General features: G+C 44.9%; 1 protein-coding gene across 9 annotated transcripts in view; it reads right to left on the reverse strand.

The window, feature by feature from the left end:
* Positions 1–19,069, reverse strand: part of WDFY4 (WDFY family member 4) — a 285,914-nt gene that overhangs the window by 140,293 nt on the left and 126,552 nt on the right. For all 9 annotated transcript variants that reach the window (XR_013368304.1, XR_013368303.1, XR_013368305.1 and 6 more), the window contains 8 exons: positions 16,930–17,094; positions 13,936–14,139; positions 13,123–13,237; positions 11,713–11,870; positions 8,033–8,271; positions 5,346–5,467; positions 3,867–4,052; positions 2,403–2,539 (listed from right to left, as the gene is read on the reverse strand). Coding sequence is in view for 6 of the 9 variants with exons in the window: in XM_077878621.1 (XP_077734747.1) it covers positions 2,403–2,539; positions 3,867–4,052; positions 5,346–5,467; positions 8,033–8,271; positions 11,713–11,870; positions 13,123–13,237; positions 13,936–14,139; positions 16,930–17,094 (1,326 nt within the window). In the remaining 3 variants the exon portion in view is untranslated. The remainder of the gene's footprint in view (positions 1–2,402; positions 2,540–3,866; positions 4,053–5,345; positions 5,468–8,032; positions 8,272–11,712; positions 11,871–13,122; positions 13,238–13,935; positions 14,140–16,929; positions 17,095–19,069) is intronic.

Consider the following 19,069-nt stretch of genomic DNA (forward strand, 5'->3'; position numbering starts at 1 on the left):
CAGTCTATTTCAGCTTCTTTCAGATGATTCATTTCTCAACCAATCTTCCCAGGACTCAGAGGCAACTGAGTCCAATGACAATGACCCAGGAAGGGGAGGGGGAGTGGTGAGAGGCACATCAATAGTCTGCAAACGTTCCTATACAAATATCCATGCTTAGCAACCCAGCCATCCCTTCCTTGGCCTCCACAGCCTGACTAAATTGATCTCCTGGAAAAAAAAGCTGACTTGGTCAAGGGACTTCACCAAGAAGTTCCAGGGTAAAGCCAGAGGAAGATGTCTGGCCCCCTCTTGTCACAAGTGGCATTGGTCAGGAGCAAGTACCTGGGCACAGGTGGGGATGCTCCAGCTTCTGGGACTCAGCACAGCTTTATCACCTGTGAGATGGTCCTCCCTTTGGCAGAGAGAGTGATAAAGGAAGATGGAATTTTGAAAATGGCCTTCCATTTCTAAAGCACTTGCAGTTTCCAGTTTCCAAGCACTTCCACAGATTCTAGTGCAAACAAAGCACAGTCCCAGTTGTAAGATCAGGAATTGAGGCTGTGAGAGGTCACATAGTTGCCTAAGGTCATGCTTGGCAGTATAGAGACAGGAGATCCTGTCTTCACACTGCCATTTCCTGGCTAAAAAGCCCTTGGGTTTTATTTTTCTTTTTTTTTTTTAATATTCAGTTTCCACAACTATACAAGGGGGCTGATAATAGCTGTGACACAGCTGTTATGAACCTAAGTGAGTTGTTCGCTCACTTGGTCAGCCAATCAATAAGCTGACTGAGCAGTGTTTTCCACAAGGCAACAGGCTGAGAACACAGCCTACCCTCAGTTCTGAACACCAGGTGGCCAGACAGCCCAGTCAAGTTCATTTTCTGTCTTCCCTTCTATGTTTGGGCTCTTTCCCCAGATGTCCTAAATCCTCTTGTTTCTGTAACTTGGAAAGAGGAAAGTCTCCTTCCTTCCCCAGGCTGCCTAGGCAGTTGCAGGCAGCCTTTGCTCCTCTCTTCTCCCCAGCATCTGACCATAGTGCCCTCCCATCAGTCACTGGCCATAGTAGACAACAGAGCCATGGGGACAGCGGAGCCCATATTCTGAGCAGGTGGGATTTAGAGTCAATCTCACTTTCCAAAGCTACACGGGCTGAGAGCTCCTGTTGTGGCATGTGTCTATCAACCAATTATTTCACCTCCCTGGGGAGCCCCTTCCCACAATCTCCTACAGTTATCTGTTCCATTGTAGAGATAAGGAGGTGAAGATTCAGGGAAGTTAAGTAAATAACCCAAGTCTCCTGACCCTAAGGTCATGTCTATTCAATGACCACAAGCTACCTCTGAAAATAAGTCAGTGACCCCAGCATTAGAATATGACAGACTGTGTTCTCCCAAAAGAGCCTCAGCAATATTTCTAGTCCTACATGTTCTTGCACAATCTTGCCACTTCCCCACCAGAAGATTGAGTCTATTTCCCTCCCCCTTGAACCTAGGCAGAACTCTGTGCCTGTCTCAACCAAAAGAATGCAGCAGAGGTGGAGCTAGGTCACGGAAGACAATGTGACTTCCTCTTGACTCTGTCTTTTTCTGTATCTCCTTGTCTGTCTAGCTGGCTCTCTCTCTTGTTCTCTCTCTCTCTCTCTCTCTCTCTCTCTCACTCTTTCTCTCTCCTTCCCCCTTCTTTGGAAAATAGCCTCCTTTGAAACCCAGACACCAGATTGTAAGAAAGCCCAGGACACATGGAGAAGCCAGGTATAGGTGCTCCAGCCAACAGTCTCAGCTAAGGTCTCAGACTAAAATCAGCAGGAACAAGCATATGTGTTAGTAAATGAGCCTTCCAATGACCCCAGCCAAGGCCCCAGACATCAGAGAATAGAGACACCTCCTGCTCCTGTTATGCTCCAGATTCCTTATAACAGCATCCACGATCACAAAAACTCATTGTTGGTGCCACTGAATTTTAAAATGGTTTCTTATGCAGTTTAGAGAAATTAATTTGGAAAAAAAAATAAGCCAAAAACTCAGCCCCTTCAGTAGTCGAGAGGATCTACTATTACATCTCCTGGTAACGGTGCCAATAGTTCTGTCCCACTTTGCTAAGCCCACACATACAGCTCTTACTGAGCTGCAAGCTAGTGCTCTCTGAGCACATCTGACTCAAAAGGAGAGTGGGAACGAGGATTGGTTTAGGTTTTAATGCCATAAAGAATACCTGCTTTTGGAGTTCCAGAGGAGCCCATACTCACTTCAAGCTAGCCTAAGACCTGGCTCTTCTAGATGTAGTCTCAAGTGATAAGTCACATGCATAACCTTAAATTCTCAGAAGAATATGTCCAAAAACAACAGAGAGAGAAGACATGACTCATGGGGTTTGAAACGAATGCCTGATGCTTCTTTAAGGAAAGGGGTCTGAGCTCACCTCTGTCTTCCACTCAGGCTCCTTGGCCTGCCGCCCAGGCATCAGCCTCATAGCTGAAGACAAGCTGCCACTCCATGAAGAGACTTTGCTGTGGTGTCCCACATTCGAGCGATTGGACAGCGACTTCTTCTCAGATGCTAGGAACAGGGAAGCAAAAACTGTCAGAGGTGAAGTTGAGAGGAGACCACATACTATTTCTACAACTAGCTTGGCTTTCAAAGGGCCAGCCAGGGGCACAATCCCAGTATGCCACCTCCAATAAGGAACACAGCCCAGACTACAAGCTCACACTGTTATTTTCTAACTAAGAAATATAGTGTGAATTTTGGTGTCATCAGACCTGTCTTAGATCCCTAGCTCCACTGACTCAAAGTGAGATGCTGGACAAGCAGTTTAAGTTTCTGTGTCCTCAATCTTATAAACTGGGGATGATACCATCTAACCTCATTCTGGTGTCATGAAGAGTAAATAAAATAATGTGTTTAAAACACAGGTCATCAAATACAGAGAATTTTCAATACATGAGTGATGACAAAGAAGAGAGCCATTTGTAAGCACTAAGGCCCATCTCACCATTTTTTTTCACTATATGTGTATGGGGATAGATATCTTACTTTATTAAACTTTTCCCTGAAATGGAATATAAAATTCTGACTTCAAATTACATATGCATGCACATAGGCTTGTACATACATACATATTTTCCAGGGCTAATTTGGAAAGCCAATGAAATAAAAGTTCTATTTCACCAGGTAGTGTGGGATGGTACACATGGAAACAACTAACTTTTGAATCACTGTGAATTTTGTGATGCTGGAAGACTTAAAACAAGTACAGGAGCCATAATGTGAGAGCAATGACCATTTTAAAAACAAAATTCTGGGTGGGTGGGCTGGTTGGCTCAGTCGGTGGAGGGTGCAATTAATTCTTGATCTCAGGGTTATAAGTTTGAGCCCACGTTGAGGGTAGAGATTGCCTAAAAATAAAATCTTAAAAAAATTGAAACAACATTTGCTGCATTTACTAATATGAGGGGAAAATGTTGAGTCACCGAAAGAATTCAAGGGTCATTAATATTGTCAGGGTGAAAACTTTCACTTGGAACATGAAGAACCTGAAGCTCCAGGTCACTGCATGACTTGGTGCAAGGTTTCAAAGCTGGTAGATGAATATCAGGGCAAGACCTAGAACCCTAAACTCTAGGCTAGAGCTAGAGCTTTGACATTGTATCCACTCTCTCTAAGAAATTACTAGAATCTGCTAGAATCTCTGACCTTCCTTTTACCCAAGATACAAAGCGGCATTTATTCTTTGTGAGCAAAGATTCGTGAAGTTTCAGTGATGTGAATCCCATACACCACAGAAGATCTGGTTGGAAAAGGCTCTGGTCCCAGAGGAAGTTTGCGAAATTTTGCATCTGTGAGACCCAGCAGTTCTGTTCCCTGAAGCCAAGTGGACAGAGACCTAAGTAATGCTGCCAGGCCTTGAGCATCGTCTCCTCCCAGAGTGGGGTAATCTCTTCAATCTTCACTTCACTCTCTCCAGGTTTCACAGAAAGATCAATCTTGAAGGTGTCCTCCAGCTCCTGTCGCCTCTGTGCCACAAGCTGCTGCCAGAGGGTCCGCACCATCTTTTGGATGTTGTTCTGGACTAACACAGAAAGAGAGCACATCACACAGTCAGGGGGTCCTTGGGGCCTCTCTCAGCTAAGGCCAGGAGATGGTGTATCATTGTGGCTTTTATTGCCTCCTTCTTGAACATCACTTAAGCTTTGCAAGCTCTGGCCAGAAAGTAGACAGTATGTAGACAATGCTACAAATATCCATGTGAGCTGGCTTCTCCCCCACCCTAACTGCCCACAACCAAATCCTGTCTGCCTCATATGTTCAGAGCTGGGAAATATGATTGATGGACACGGGGAATCTCTTTCCTCTACCTCCCAATTCCATTAGATACAAAAGAGAAAAATACCTGTGTACACTCTAGGTAACCAAATACCACTTCCAACAGCTCCTTCTAACCTACTTTTTTGTTGGCCCCTCAAAGGAATGGACATCAAACCCAAAACTATACCTACAGACACAGACCCCAAGCCAATCCTCTTTCCTACCACTGAATCTTGCTTCCCACTATCCACCAATCTCAGTGCCCTGGATTTGTCCAGATATGGACAAATCTATCAGGCCAGTTCTACCTGCTATGCCTCATAGTTACCCTAAATGCCTAAACCCCCTTGGATCTTGGACCACTGAGTCACTCCTCTGGCACCAGCCTCTAAGTCTGTTTTTCTCATCCTATAAGTATGGATGTTGTTCAGTCTACTAGCCAAACCCAAAATATGCATGTTCATGTTGTAATTAACTGTGTCAGAGTACACTTCAAACTCACAAGAGTTTTAAGCAGTGGCTTTGGGCACCTACATGACCAGAAAACATGCCCTTGTGCCTACTATATGGTATCATGAGGTAAGGGAGCACAGTCATCAGACAAAAGTGGTGGAAGAAAGTCTGTTGAAGCTTCCTGGATCAAAAAAGAACAATTTCCAAATACATAGATCCATCTGCTATTTTTTTTTTAAATTGCCAGTCCTTTTAACTTGATTTGATATTAGCAAATTCAAAAATAAACTCCATCAACCCAAAAATGTCATAGAAATAAGGAATTTATTTACTCTAGTCCTATTTTCTAGAGAAGAAAGTTGAGAAAGAGACAGGTAACAGCTTGAAAAAGGTGAGACGACATTCCAGTTCCCATATCTAGTATCCAAAGGAAAATTCAAGAGATTGCCTGAGAAGTAAAATCAACTTACAGTGACATCCTCTGGAATTTTATAGTAACTTGGCCAAGTTCTTAGTCTGACCAAGTTCCACAGAGCTGAAGAATGCAACCCAGAAGTTACCACCACTCACCTACTCTCCCAAAAAATAAGCAAATAAAATATACCATCATTCAAACTTGGGAAGTCTTCCTCTCCTTTTTCTCTCACTTCTTCATTTGAAGAAAGAAAGACTTGATGGTAAGGAGTCATTCTAGGCTTGGGTTCCAATCCAAATCCTTCTGGGTAACTAGGAGACCAGATTTTTCACTATAAACTCCAGTTTCTTTGGGATCATTCCATCATTCTTTATTACAAATAATCATCCTCCAAATTCAGTACGTTATCAATTGGAAAAACATAAATTCAAGTTAAAGCAAACACCTCATGACAACTTCTGTGACAGATATTATACAATAGCAATAGGAAAAATAGGAAAAACTCCTTTTTAAAAAATTCTCTTATTAAATCTAATCAATGCTCCCAGAAGGCCCCTGAACCTTCTCCTGCTTTCCCAACCATCAGAACTGGTCATTTGTTTTTGTAGACTCCCAAAGTATTGAACTCTGCCTTTGTTTGGCTCTGATCTCATCCCACCTGGAAGGGACGAGGGCAGCTTCATGGGCCCGTGACCTGTGCAGTCATAATGGGTCCACACTCAGAAAGGTCCCATGTTTGGGTTCTGCTGTCACTGTCTTGAAATTCTTAGTAGTTTTTTTAACAAGGATTCACATTTCCATTTTTCCTGCACATCATGTAGTTGGTTCTAAGTGGAGGCATAGTGATTTACACATTAGATTCCCCATGAACTATGTGCTCTGGGGCTCCTAATCATGTTCATGTTTACGTGCCTTCTTCTCTGGGCCCCTTAAGTCAACCAAGCAGAACAGACATACAGGATATGTTTGTGGATTAAACCAAAAATGACAAACAATTAAATGAAAATATAGTATCGTATGAGAATACCCATTCTTGAAATTTCTAGAATAAAGTCCTTTTGGATTTGGAGGCCATATAGCTAAACAGAGGGATCTGAGGAAGATGGAAATCCAAGCATACACATAAGTTGGCATTCCTTTCTTCTTACCTATGCTTCCAAAATGGATAGGCTTAATTCTTATAATACAGACAAAAGAGAAGAACCTCCCAATTTAACCCACCAAAAATTAATTCTTTTACTTCAAACAAATAAAATGGCAAGTGCTTCCTCTGGGCCAGAAATGTTTCCCAATGATTGCCAGAGAATTTTAAGACAAAACCAAGTTGAGTTTTGTAACATTCAGTAGTCAGTTTGACATTTTTGGAATTTTTTTCAAGTAATAAAACATAATTAGTATTGAGGTAAAATGGTAACAACAAAATGACAAGAGAAAAGTATAATATTACATAGCCCTCTTTTCCTCTATGTTCTACATGGCTTTATTAATAAGAGATAACATTTGTGAGCAGTATGATGCCAAGGCACTGGTGATACAGAATATTCCCAGAGAAAAAGAAGAAAGTGTATATACACAGAGATATCTAACACATTTTCAAACTTTGGGCTTCAAGAAAAGAATTTAAATAAACTTAATTTAGGGGGTCTCTGGGTAGGTTAGTCGGTTAAGCATCCAACTCTTGGCTTCGGCTCAGGTCATGATCTCAGGGTCATGGGGTCAAGCCTCACGTTGGGCTCCATGCTTTGCACGGAGTCTGCTTGTCCCTCTCCCTCTGCTCCTTCCCCCCCCCACACACACACTCAAGCTCTCTCTCTCTCTCTCTCTCAAACAAATAAAATCTTTTTAAAATATACACTTAATTCAATTTCTTTTTATTAATATTTCTTATACAAGTGTGCTTATGGATGTCATTTTATAATTTAAATTGTGTGTGTGTAGAAAACTACGCCTGGCTTGCATGATACACTCTATTACATATTTTCCCATTCTAAGATCGCATTTATAAAATGTTAATATTTTTGAAATCTGGCTGCATCATGAAATCAATGTGTAGATTCAGTGTTGGAGTTTCCTGTCCCAAAAATGAAATCAATAAGGTATCTTACATGCAATGAAATGCCAGGACACCTGCACCCCGATGTTTCTAGCAGCAATGTCCACAATAGCCAAACTGTGGAAGGAGCCTCGGTGTCCATCGAAAGATGAATGGATAAAGAAGATGTGGTCTATGTATACAATGGAATATTCCTCAGCCATTAGAAACGACAAATACCCACCATTTGCTTCGACGTGGATGGAACTGGAGGGTATTATGCTGAGTGAAGTAAGTCAATCGGAGAAGGACAAACAGTGTATGTTCTCATTCATTTGGGGAATATAGATAATAGTGAAAGGGAATATAAGGGAAGGGAGAAGAAATGGGTAGGAAATATCAGAAAGGGAGACAGAACATGAAGACTCCTAACTCTGGGAAACGAACTAGGGGTGGTGGAAGGGGAGGAGGGCGGGTGGTGGGGGTGAATGGGTGACGGGCACTGAGGGGGGCACTTGACGGGATGAGCACTGGGTGTTATTCTGTATGTTGGCAATTTGAACACCAATACAAAATAAATTTATTATTAAAAAAATAAGGTATCTTACAACCTGAGCATTGTAGAAATGGGGTAAATTACTATTCCATGATGATTCTAGGGGCTCAGTTACGTGGACACATTTGAGGACAGTCTACCATATTGTCAAGCACTGCACATAATTTGGACAACCGGATAAACAAAAATACATATATCATTCATATTGATCCCAATCAAATGTCTCTCTAAAGCTTGCTTTTCTGTATGGACCACTAGCAAGCAAGGAAACAAGTAGGCAGCTCTTACCTTCTCTCACTGAGCAGCAAAAAACAATGCATGAGACACAGGAGGAAGCTGATGTTGGAGTTATAGGTGGCAAAGATAATGTCCCAGTGTTCCTGCAGGAAGCCCAAGATGCTGAGAAGACCAAGGCACTCGGAGAGGGATTGCTGGGGCTTGGACAGGCAGTAAAGAATGACTTTATTTAAACTGCTGTATAAAGCACTGATGACAGCATCCTTTTGAGAAGAGGCATTCTCAATGACCTGTATCATAAAATAAACACACACAGGTGCTTGTGAACACTTTGTGAGTTTTAGATACTAACCCAGTTACCTGTGAAAATGATACAATTTTAGTCTCTTCTGTATTTCAAAAAGTGATGTGATCTAAAATTCAAATAGGACTACCTTCCTCTATCTTTGAGCTTCTATTTAAGTGAACAATCTCTAAAGTAAATTCAAACATCTGAACTTCTCAAAAATTTGTGTTGAAAAGAAATTTTTTAAAAATAAAAATTAGGGGAATTCCTGGGTGGCTCAGCAGTTTAGCGCCTAACTTTGGCCCAGGGCGTGATCCTGGAGCCCCGGGATCGAGTCCCACGTCAGGCTCCCTGCATGGAGCCTGCTTCTCCCTCTGCCTGTGTCTCTGCCTCTCTCTCTCTCTCTATGTCCCTCATGAATAAATAAATAAAATCTTAAAAAAATAATAAAAATAAATAAAAATTAAAATTAAAAGTTGAAAAAAAAATAAAATTAAATTAAATTAAAAGTTGAAAAAGGAAAACAAATTAAAAGTTTACCACCATCATATTATAAACATAGATGGGAACCAGAAATTTCTGGAATGCTGGTAACATGGTTTGACACTCAGTGTACAAGAAAGTACTATTAATAGTAGTTATGCATAAAGTATTTACAATATTCCAGTTACCATACTAAGCATTTTTGCAACAATTTACATGTATTGCCTCATTTAGACATTATAATATCATGAAGCAAGCACTAAAATTATCCCAATTTAGGGATAAGGAGGTTGAGGGTCAGAGAGGGTAAGTGGTCAGCAAGGGCCAAACCCACACCAGACACTTGAGTCGTGCTTTTAACCACCATATCATCTAAAAGAGATAAGAGTCCAGTAATTTTTAGTACATGAGAAACTTAAAGGGGAAAACTGAAGTCCTGATTCATAGACTTAATACTGATGGGTCCATCCATCTATTCATCGCTTCATCGCTTCATTGTAACTAATATATGAAAAAAATGCCTGGATAAATGCACAGCATAGTGATTATAGACAATAATACTCTCTTATAAACTTTAAAGGTGCTGAGAGACTAGATCTTAATTGTTCCTACCACAAAAAAAGAAATGATAATTATATGACTTGATAGAGGTGTTAACTAACACTATGGTGGCAATCATGTTGCAATATATAAATGTATCATGTCAATATGTGGTATACCTTAAACTTATACAGTGTTATATGTCAATTATATCTCAATAAAAATAAATTTAACAATTTTAAAAACAAAAGAATCCATAGCTAAAATCCACTGCAAAATGTTTCAGTCTATTAGAAAGATAATTTGTTAGTTATAAATTTAAAATTTAACAATTTTAAAAACAAAAGAATCCATAGCTAAATCCACTGCAAAATGTTTCAGTCTATTAGAAAGATAATTTGTTAGTTATAAATTGCTCTCTTAAAATTGCATAGGTAGGGATGCCTGGGTGGCTCAATGGTTGAGCATCTATCTGCCTTTGGCTCAAGGTGTGAATCTAGGATCCCGGGATCAAGTCCCATATCAGGCTCCCTACATGGAGCCTGCTTCTCCCTCTGCCTATGTCTCTGCCTCTCACTCTCTGTGTGTCTCTCATGAATAAATAAACTCTTTAAATAAATAAATAAATAAATACATACATACATACATACATACATAAATAGCATAGGTAATATAAGCATTTACACGTAAATTTAAGTTTTATTTAAATCTGCTGGAAATCAGTATTCTGTCCTTCTCCTCAGATGGGTCCCATCTGCCAACCTGAAGTTAAGATTTGTGAAAGTCACAGGCAACGAGCAGGGGAGAAGAATGGCAGATATGTGTGGAGTCGAGTCTGGCCTGGCACCCCCTGAAGGCACATCAGCCCCAGTGGGCACCCACTTTTTGATGTTAGCTCTGAGTATTTGCTTTGACTAGTAGGGAGCTGCTATAAACTCAATGTTTGCATCCTCTGAAACACATGTGTTGAAACCCTAGCTTCCCACTGTGATCACATTTGGAGACAGGGTCTCTGGGAGGTAAGTAGGTCATGACCATGGAGCCCTCATGGTGGGATGAGAAAGAGCTTGCTTCCACTCTCTTTCCATTACATGAGGATGCAATGAGAAGATGGCCATCTGCAAAACAGGAAGAGAGCCCTCCCCAGACACCAGATCTTCGGTCACCTTGACCTTGGTTGGACCTTCCAGCCTCTAGAACTGTGAGAAAGAATGTCTGCTGCTTAGCCATCCAGTCTACAGTGCTGTCATTGCAGCCTGAACTAAGATGGGAGCTCAGTGGCTATTCTCAATTCTCAGCACAACTGCCCAAGACCCTGATTTTAATCCCCTCAGAGCCAACAAGGCATGTTTCTCCCATCTTGGGGTTATCCTTGAGGAAGCATCTGAACACATTCTTATCAGGCTTGCCCAGAACTATGCATCAACCAAACTATCACCCTAGGGGCTATATCCAGGCCCAGTCCTTGGGTCTGTGGCTGACTCCACAGACAGAAGTATCTTAGGAACACTGATGTCACCCTCTCTACGAGGTGTGAAGAGAAAGGAGAGTGGCTCCCCTGGGTTCTGCCGTAGAAGGCATGCTGAGAACCACTGGCAGAGTTTCTGGAGACAGATTTTAGTATTCCAGCAATCACAGGCACCCCACTGGCTAGGACCACCTCACGCCATCGTGAACTCCTCAGACAAGAAGGGTTCAAGGAAAGACTGAATAGCCACTTGTCAGGAAAAGTTTCCAGAATGGGAGGTAAGGACAAAGTAAAGGGTTCAACTCTAGAATTTTGAGATTGTGTGATTCTCTGTGTGTGTACACATGTACAGTAAAGAATGTGTGCACATGTATACACAACTAACTTACATCTGAAAGTGTATCTATAACTGCATTTCTATGTGTGGGTGTTTATATATAGATGGATGTGGGGAGAGAAGGAGAGCACATGCAGGAATAATAAGGCTAGGAAAAAATACTTGTGGCAACTTCAGGAAGGCCCACATATGACCCATGAAGGTACATAATAAAAATGAAATGAAATACGGCTTTTGGAGATAAGGAACTTCTTGGCCATTTGTTGATGAGAAATAACAATAACTAAGATTAAACCAACAATCACAATAAAAGCCCAAAGTGGGGGTTGTAGCATCTAGGAGGGGACAGAGCTCAAGTGCCAACACAGGGGGCTGCAGCTCACACTCTCTGAGATGGATCTCAGGTGGCTGGAGGAAAGAGCCCTGTAGGGCATTCAACATCCACCAGGTGCTACCTGCACCAAAAAGGTCCTCCTCCTTCCTCCCATCAATCTCAGGACTCTGGGTCCTTCCTGGAAATAGATCCAATTAGACAGAAGCCAAAAGGGTGTCATACAGACACTTGATGGGTCAGCAGGAGATCCCCCCACCCACTGTGGCCGTCCCAGGATTCTTACCACCATGATGTGGTCTATGATGAAGAGAAGAATGTGTCTGGGGTCTGCTGAGAACATCCCACTGCACAGTTTCTCCACCAGCTTCTGGGTGAAGTGAGAGATGTTTGCGAGTGAAGGAGCAGCAGCAGCTTCTGCATTTGGCTGAGGCTCTTTACTGTCTGGGGTGGAGGTAGTGAGGACACAGACAAGGTCTGAGAAATCATCAGTCTGAACAGCCTTCTCTCCACAACATTCACCAAGCCCCTTATGGTAACCAACCACATCTTACTCACCTCTGTATAACCAATGTAACCTTCTGTATACTCTGTTGCTGGAAAATGGGGTCTTATACACAGTAGGTGCCCAATGAACACACTTTTTTTTTCCAAACTAAATTGGTGTTGAACAATTTAGTCAGTGGCATAAACCAAGTGGGAAGAAGACAAGCAAGGGACAGCACTTATTCTGGTAGGCATTTGGAAGAAGGGTGGAGGAGAATTGAAGGCATAAGGTAAATGGGAAGGCTGTCATAGTGACCCAAGGCCTTCTTGCCATGGGGGGCAGAGGATAAAGCTGTATGTCATCTGTCTGTGCTTACCACCACAGCAGGCGCTGTGCTCAGATGGAGATGTGATGATCTCAGCTAATCCTTGTCAACAACCCTCTGATTTAACCACAGTTGCCATCATCACCCACAGCTTCAGGGACCTGCCCTGAGTCACACTGCTGTCTAGTGACAGAGCCAACGGCAGAACTGGAACTACCAGCATATGTTTTTTACCACTCTCCTTACTGCCCTTCAGATATTCGCCAAGAAAGATGCAAAGTCAGAATTGCCACACTGGGGCAAGGAAGAGTCTGGAAGACCAGCCACATCATTAAGGATTCTATGGCTCAGAAACTACAAGGAGGACTTTTGTTTAATCTTGTTGGGAAGGTACAGCTGCCCTAGAACTAAGCATTCTGAAGGCAGCTTTGATCTGAACCTCTTACAGGTAGTGGCAACATCGTCATCCAGGTTCATCCATTTTCCATTTAAGAAATACTTGCTGTGCCCAGTCTTGGGTGCAGATGCTGAGCAGAAGAATGTTAAATTCCAGGTGACATCTTGACTTCCCTCATGGGAAGAAGCCACTCCTACTGAAGCCAGAGGAGAACTGATTTTAGCTCAGAGGCTCTGAGTAGCCCAACGATGTCATGAAAAGTGGCAAGTGTGCCTCCCCTGGGGCTTCTGGGCAGGGGTGGTGAGCTCTCCTTGCAGATTCCTGGAGGGACTGATGTGCAGGTAGAGTGCAGCTTCCCATGGCTCTCAAGGGGCCCTGTGGCACTGTGACCCAGGGGCTGGGCCAGGGGCTGGTGGGCACACTGGCTTTCACATTAGGCTGTCAGAAGCTTTGTGTCATAAAGGAGGAGAAAGTCACTTCCACTTACCTCTGAGCAAGGGCACGTTGCCTCCACTCATCGTGTGAAATATCTCCATGGTGGAAAGCAGGATCTCAGACTGGAAATCTCGCTTCTGTTGGCTGGTGGCACTGTCTGGAAAAGCCTAGAAGCATACTAAGGACTAAGAGAGTGGCCACATGGCCACAAGGCCACACAGCCATCATGTCCACTTAGTGCCCACCTGCTCGGCCCATATGCTAATACCACAGCTGCTGGAAATGTAGGCTGCCCACAGCTCACAACTGCCTCTTCTCCAGGGTATCGCCCTCTGTTGATGAAATTCCCTCACCTAAGAGGTGATGTTCACTTCCTAGGTGGAGGAGGCAAGTTGTGGAGGACCCACAGGCAATGACTACTGGGCAAGAACTCAAGGTGGGGCCAACTCTGGGATGCAACTAGCACACCAGTGTTCCCCTTGGGACCAGACTACAGCAGAGACCTTCTTAGCTCGCTCTTCCCCCGTCCCCCTCTGTATCCTTTCTCTGCTTCCCCTGAGAGCACAGCCCCCAAATGACTTTACCAAAAATCCCTGCTTTAGGCTCTGCTTCTAGGGACCTGGCCAAGACCTGCCCTCAGCCATCTATCTCCATGCTGCTTGGTGGTCTCCCTGCTGTGCAAAGGTCTTCGGTTCCCACCACATCCCTGCAGTCCCAGGAGATGTTCTCATCTGAAGGCCTAGATGAGCTCTCAAAAAAGGATGAGCTCTCAGGTCTTTCTGGGCATCCTCTGCCTTTGTGGTGCCCATGTCCCCCCAGGCCTGCTCCCACAGCACGCGGCCCCAAAACACTCTTTGTAACTCACCTCCAGAAGCACTTCCAGTGGCAGCCACTGCTTGGGGTTGGAAGCCTCCAGCAAGAACTCCCTCAAGAGTAGCTGCATGAACTCCCTCAGCTGCTTCCGGGTGGGATGTGACTTGGCAGGAGCCTGTAAATGCTCTGCAATGCCGTCACGGTCAGCCTCAGCCCCAGGACTGCTGGCATTCTGGGCGGGCTGAGTCATGGGCTCCTTAAAGATAAGAGAACCCAAGCATGAGGGGGCTGCCCTGCCTCAGAGTACATTCGCATCCACCTGTGAGGCATGCACAGGTGGGATTCTTATCAAACCCACTAACATGTAACAAAATCGAGGCTCCGAGGAGGAAGGCAATTTGCCCAGAGTTCCATTGCTTATCAGGCAGCCTGCTGTGGTCTCTGAATATGAGATAGGCAGGAATCATGGAAAGAAGCTGAGCATACAGCAAGAGAGGACTGCAGGGCTCAGTGATGAAGCCCAGGGTGTGTCCTGGGCAAGCCATGTCCCTCCTTGGAGCCACAGCTCACCATGGGTCAAATGACAACCATGAAAAGGCCTCACAAAGACACATGAGGCCACAATGAGAGAACAGTGCATATGGCAATGCCTGGTACCATGGGCTGTGGTCAAGAGGGCCTGTTCTCACCTGCTGGTGAAGCCCTTACCTTTACTGCCTGCCAGGCTCCACAGTTATAGACAGACAGGACCCTCTGGGGGGACAAGTAGGACTTCCTCAAATTGTGGCATTCAAACCCCTGAAGCCCCTTGGCCTTCACTTTCCCATTTCTATGTTTATTAAAATATTAGATCAATGAAGCTGGAGTTGTCAGCCCAGATCCATCCAGGAGGACATGGGGATGCTGGGAGACTGAATGACACACCCAAGGACACTCAGCGAGGGGCTCCTGACTCCCGGCCCATGAACTTTCCATGCGTATTTATCTGTTGGCACCTCCCTTTGCTCATTCATAAAATTAATGCAGCTGTTCTTAATTAAGCCATAAAACGAATTTAAGGGCACCTAGGGAGGTGGTGACTGTATTAATTAGCTCCATGCGGCTTTGCCTGGAAAGATGCCATATATATTTATAGCAAATCGAAGACTTTTGGCCACCAGCCTTCTGCACGGCACGACAAGGGCCTATCACGTTTTCTGTGCAACAAAGGCCTTTGAAGCGGACTCAGAGCTGGGACAAGGCTAGGAGGTGTGGGGATAAGCACTTTGAAACTGGAGCCAGGAGTCCCAAGACAGGATCTGGCTCATCTGCGGTCACTGGGGAGGTGACCTTGGGCCTGACCTGCCCCCAGGCAGGAACTGTTGAGTGTGAGGAGGAAGAGCTCTGGATCAGAGTGTGGGCTGCTGGCAGGCAGTCGCCTGGAACCTCAGCTCAGCAGATGGTGAGCCTGGCCTGCGGGTGTCAGAGCTAAGGTGGGGATCTGGATGAAGAATGTCAGGCCGCAGACTTCAGGGTCCTGGCTCCCTCCAGAGGCCCCAGTTTGGGAGGTGGTGGGGGGCATCCTGAGGGATAGTCCTTCCTCTCTGCCTGGCCCCAGGGGCAGATGGCCTCTGTCCCATCCACCACCCCTCCAGCAGCACTGCCCACAGTGAATTCCTTTGCTCTTTACTATATCTTTTTTTTTAATGCCCACTTTTCCAATATTTTCCTTTAGTTGGTATTAACTCACCAAACCACTTTATCTTTTTGTAAATCTTCTAGTCTTTATATTTAGTTTTTTTCATTGAAACTAATTACTCAAATTTTATTTGACCATTTAATTTTATTTTAAACTGACTGATGGAAAGGATGTGGGCTTTCGGGTCAGAGAGCAAGGTTTCAATCCTGACTCTGTCACTCATGACTCATGTAAACTGTGGCCTCTTTCATTCTCTCAAACATTTTGTAAGATGGGCCACACAGCCCCCACTACATGCAACAGAAACTGCTCAGCCCCTCTTGGCCCCTCTGGATCTCACTTCTCCCCTACAGAAACCACCTGCTTAGGGTGCTACTAAAGTTAGGTAGAGCATCAAACTCAGGACTGCTGTAGGTATTCAGCAGGCGGCAGCTGTGAACATGAACACACTTCTAGAAAAGATTAGCTGAAAGAACAGACTGGTTTTATCCATTTGGTTGTTTAGCAAATAATTATGGAGCAAATACTATATGCCAACACTGTGCTTGGCACAGCTTCTAAATGTTCCACTTAAAAAAAACAAAACAAAACAAAACAAAAAAATGTTCCACTTAACACTGCGTGCCTTCTAACATGTTCCTGTAGCCGTAGTTATGAATTTGCAAATAGGTGTCACTAGTATACCCTCCCTGTTGGGGAATGTTTCCTACTGCACCATGTTAGGCGTGATGAGGGGATGTCTGCCCTGCTTCTCCTGCACGTGCCCTTCACACCATCCTCACTTGTTCCTCTCAGCTGCCAAACACTTCCAGTCCCCTGGGCCTGCCAGGCCACTCTTCCTTTGGCCCACACATGCGGCATCCTCAGGAGCCAGTTGGTCCTCTGCCCTCCCAGCCTCGGCTTGTCTGGCTCTAAGCTGGCCCTCAGCAAACCCTCAGACCACAAAAAGTCCCAAGTCAAGGCCAGCAAACAGGATGAGGGGCCTGAGATGAGAAGACAGGATACTTCCTGTTCCCTGTCTCCCATCTGGTACATGGCCCACTGGCTTCCTGGGATGGAATTTGTTGCTTCACATTAGCAGTGTGTGAGTATTCCATATGGAACTGGACTTGGTCTGTCAAGTTCCTCATTACTGAGATTCCGGACAACTCAGGAAATTACTGAATCTCAGAGCTGAAAGCAACCTCAAGCTGAATCTCAGCCAAAAAATGGAAAATTACCCCAGTTTTTTTACCTAACGTTTCAGCCAAGTTGCCTTAAAATGCATTTTAATTTGGGGTGAAGGTAGGGAAAAATTTCTCTCTTTGCCCTTGAAGCATGATGCTGCTTATCCCTGCTCTTACTGGGCAGGGCAGTGACATGTCCTACCTTATGGGTTCCCAGAGGGAAGGTGACTGCAGCCAACATCTGGAGGAACTCCGGGGCCCGCCATGCAGGGTCCTGAGGGTAGGTGCTGTGTACAAGGCCAAGGAACTGCAGCACACTGGCAGGGAAAGTCTGTTCCCAGGCGTCATCTCCAGAGCCTGCTGAGGGCTGAAGGCACACTTCATGAAAGGCAGTGCATGGGAGCGCGACTAGGGGCTGCAGAGGAGCCAGAGGATCTGAAATCCAAGGATTTCTGAGACTGTCAACAAGACACCTAATTATAGACATTTAAGTCTGTGGATTAGCCCCGGATACCAGTCATCAGTTGGGAGAGGGTTTAATATGTGCAGGCATTGTTCCAAGGTCTTCACACACATTCCTCTTCTCCTCTCACAACTCTCTACATTTACCCCTGTTTTTTTTTTTTTTTTTAATTTATGATAGTCACACACAGAGAGAGAGAGAGAGAGAGAGAGAGAGAGAGAGAGGCAGGGACACAGGCAGAGGGAGAAGCAGGCTCCATGCACCGGGAGCCTGACGTGGGATTCGATCCCGGGTCTCCAGGATCGCACCCTGGGCCAAAGGCAGGCGCCAAACCGCTGAGCCACCCAGGGATCCCTTACCCCTGTTTTATAGATGAGAAGACAGAGGCACAGAGAGGGTGAGTAGCTTACCAAAGGTTACCCAATGGATAATGGACAAAGCCAGGAACTGAACCCAGGCATCTCGCTACAAAGTCTGGCTATCTTCTTATTCTGCCTCTGTGTGATTAGACACAGCCTCTGTGCTCAAGGGACTCACCAGTCAGACTCCAGCCTTCCCCAGCCCAATGCTAATACTCCCAGGTGTGGATTCTTCCCTGGTTAATATCTGTACAAACCTTGTCTGGGGTCGGCAGATCTTGAGGAGCCCCTGCCCCACCAGCCAGGGGTCTGGATTGGATCATGTTACACTGAGCTGATATCCAGTATCCTGAGGGGACCTGGGCACCTGTTTGCCCCCACACCATAACCTGGCCTTGGCCACATGGCTGAGTCTCCATCCTGGCTGCACACTAGTGCCCCAAAGAAGCCCAGCTCCCCTGGGCAGCCATGCCCAGCCAGTGGAGACTGACTCTAGTTTTCACACGTCCAGCAGTTGCCTTAGGTCCTGCTATGCCCTGAATGGACTGCCTGGCAATTAATATCAGGGTCATCCAACAATAAGGGCCATGCCAACAGTTAGACTGAATGGGCCTCGGCCTACTCCTACAGATGTTATAGGTGGATGTTGGGTTCCTCAGTCCCAGGATTCCCCATCTGTGGCTTCCTCATTTCTCCACCAGCTCACCTCAAGTCTTATCCCTGTGTGCAGGAGTTACAATGTCCCTGTTTACCAAGTAGCTATCAAGTACTTGGAACCAACAAACCTAACGCAGAAGGAAAGGTAGTGTGCGTGGGACCTTTGGAGAGCTGTTTCAAATCTCATTCACAGGATATGGTAAGGATTTGGTTTGGGCTGAACAGGTAGCAGAGCCACTGTTTCTGAAGTCACTTGCTTCTGGCTTCTCCAACAGGTTGTCAGGGCAAACATTAGATTTACAGGAGAATACCAGAGTTCAGAGTTCAGAGAGCGTTTTCTGGAGTCAGTCTGCCTGGTTTGAATGCTGTCTCTGCCACTTACTGATGGTGTGGCTTCAGCCCACTTGTAAAACAAGGATCCCGACATGACCCACTTCAGAAGATTGTTGTAAGAATAGGAGACATTTTAGCACTTCAGGCTTATTTCATAGTGACTCAGACTTTGAAAGAGGAATTTGGACTTGATGTACTGAACAACAGTGACCCCTGTAAGTTCTCAGACATGCTAGTAACCTGCACTGTAAGGCTAATGCTGAACCCACATGCCTCCACCATGCCCTCCCTCTGTGACCTTGTGCAACTGAGTTAACCTCCATAAGCTTCAGTTTCTACACCTGCACAGTGGATATAAAGCTGTCTGTTCCAAAGGATAGTTGCACACAGCAGAGTGACTAACATCTAAAAGACTAACAATGCAACACATTGGCCAGGATGTGGAGCAACTAGAACCCTGGCAGAGGAAGACCTGGTGCATGTGCTTGGCACGTCTACTCTGGAGAACAGTTTGACAATATCTACTAAAG

Source organism: Canis aureus, chromosome 29, assembly GCF_053574225.1.
Source record: "Canis aureus isolate CA01 chromosome 29, VMU_Caureus_v.1.0, whole genome shotgun sequence".
NCBI classification, from domain to species: Eukaryota; Metazoa; Chordata; class Mammalia; order Carnivora; family Canidae; genus Canis; species Canis aureus.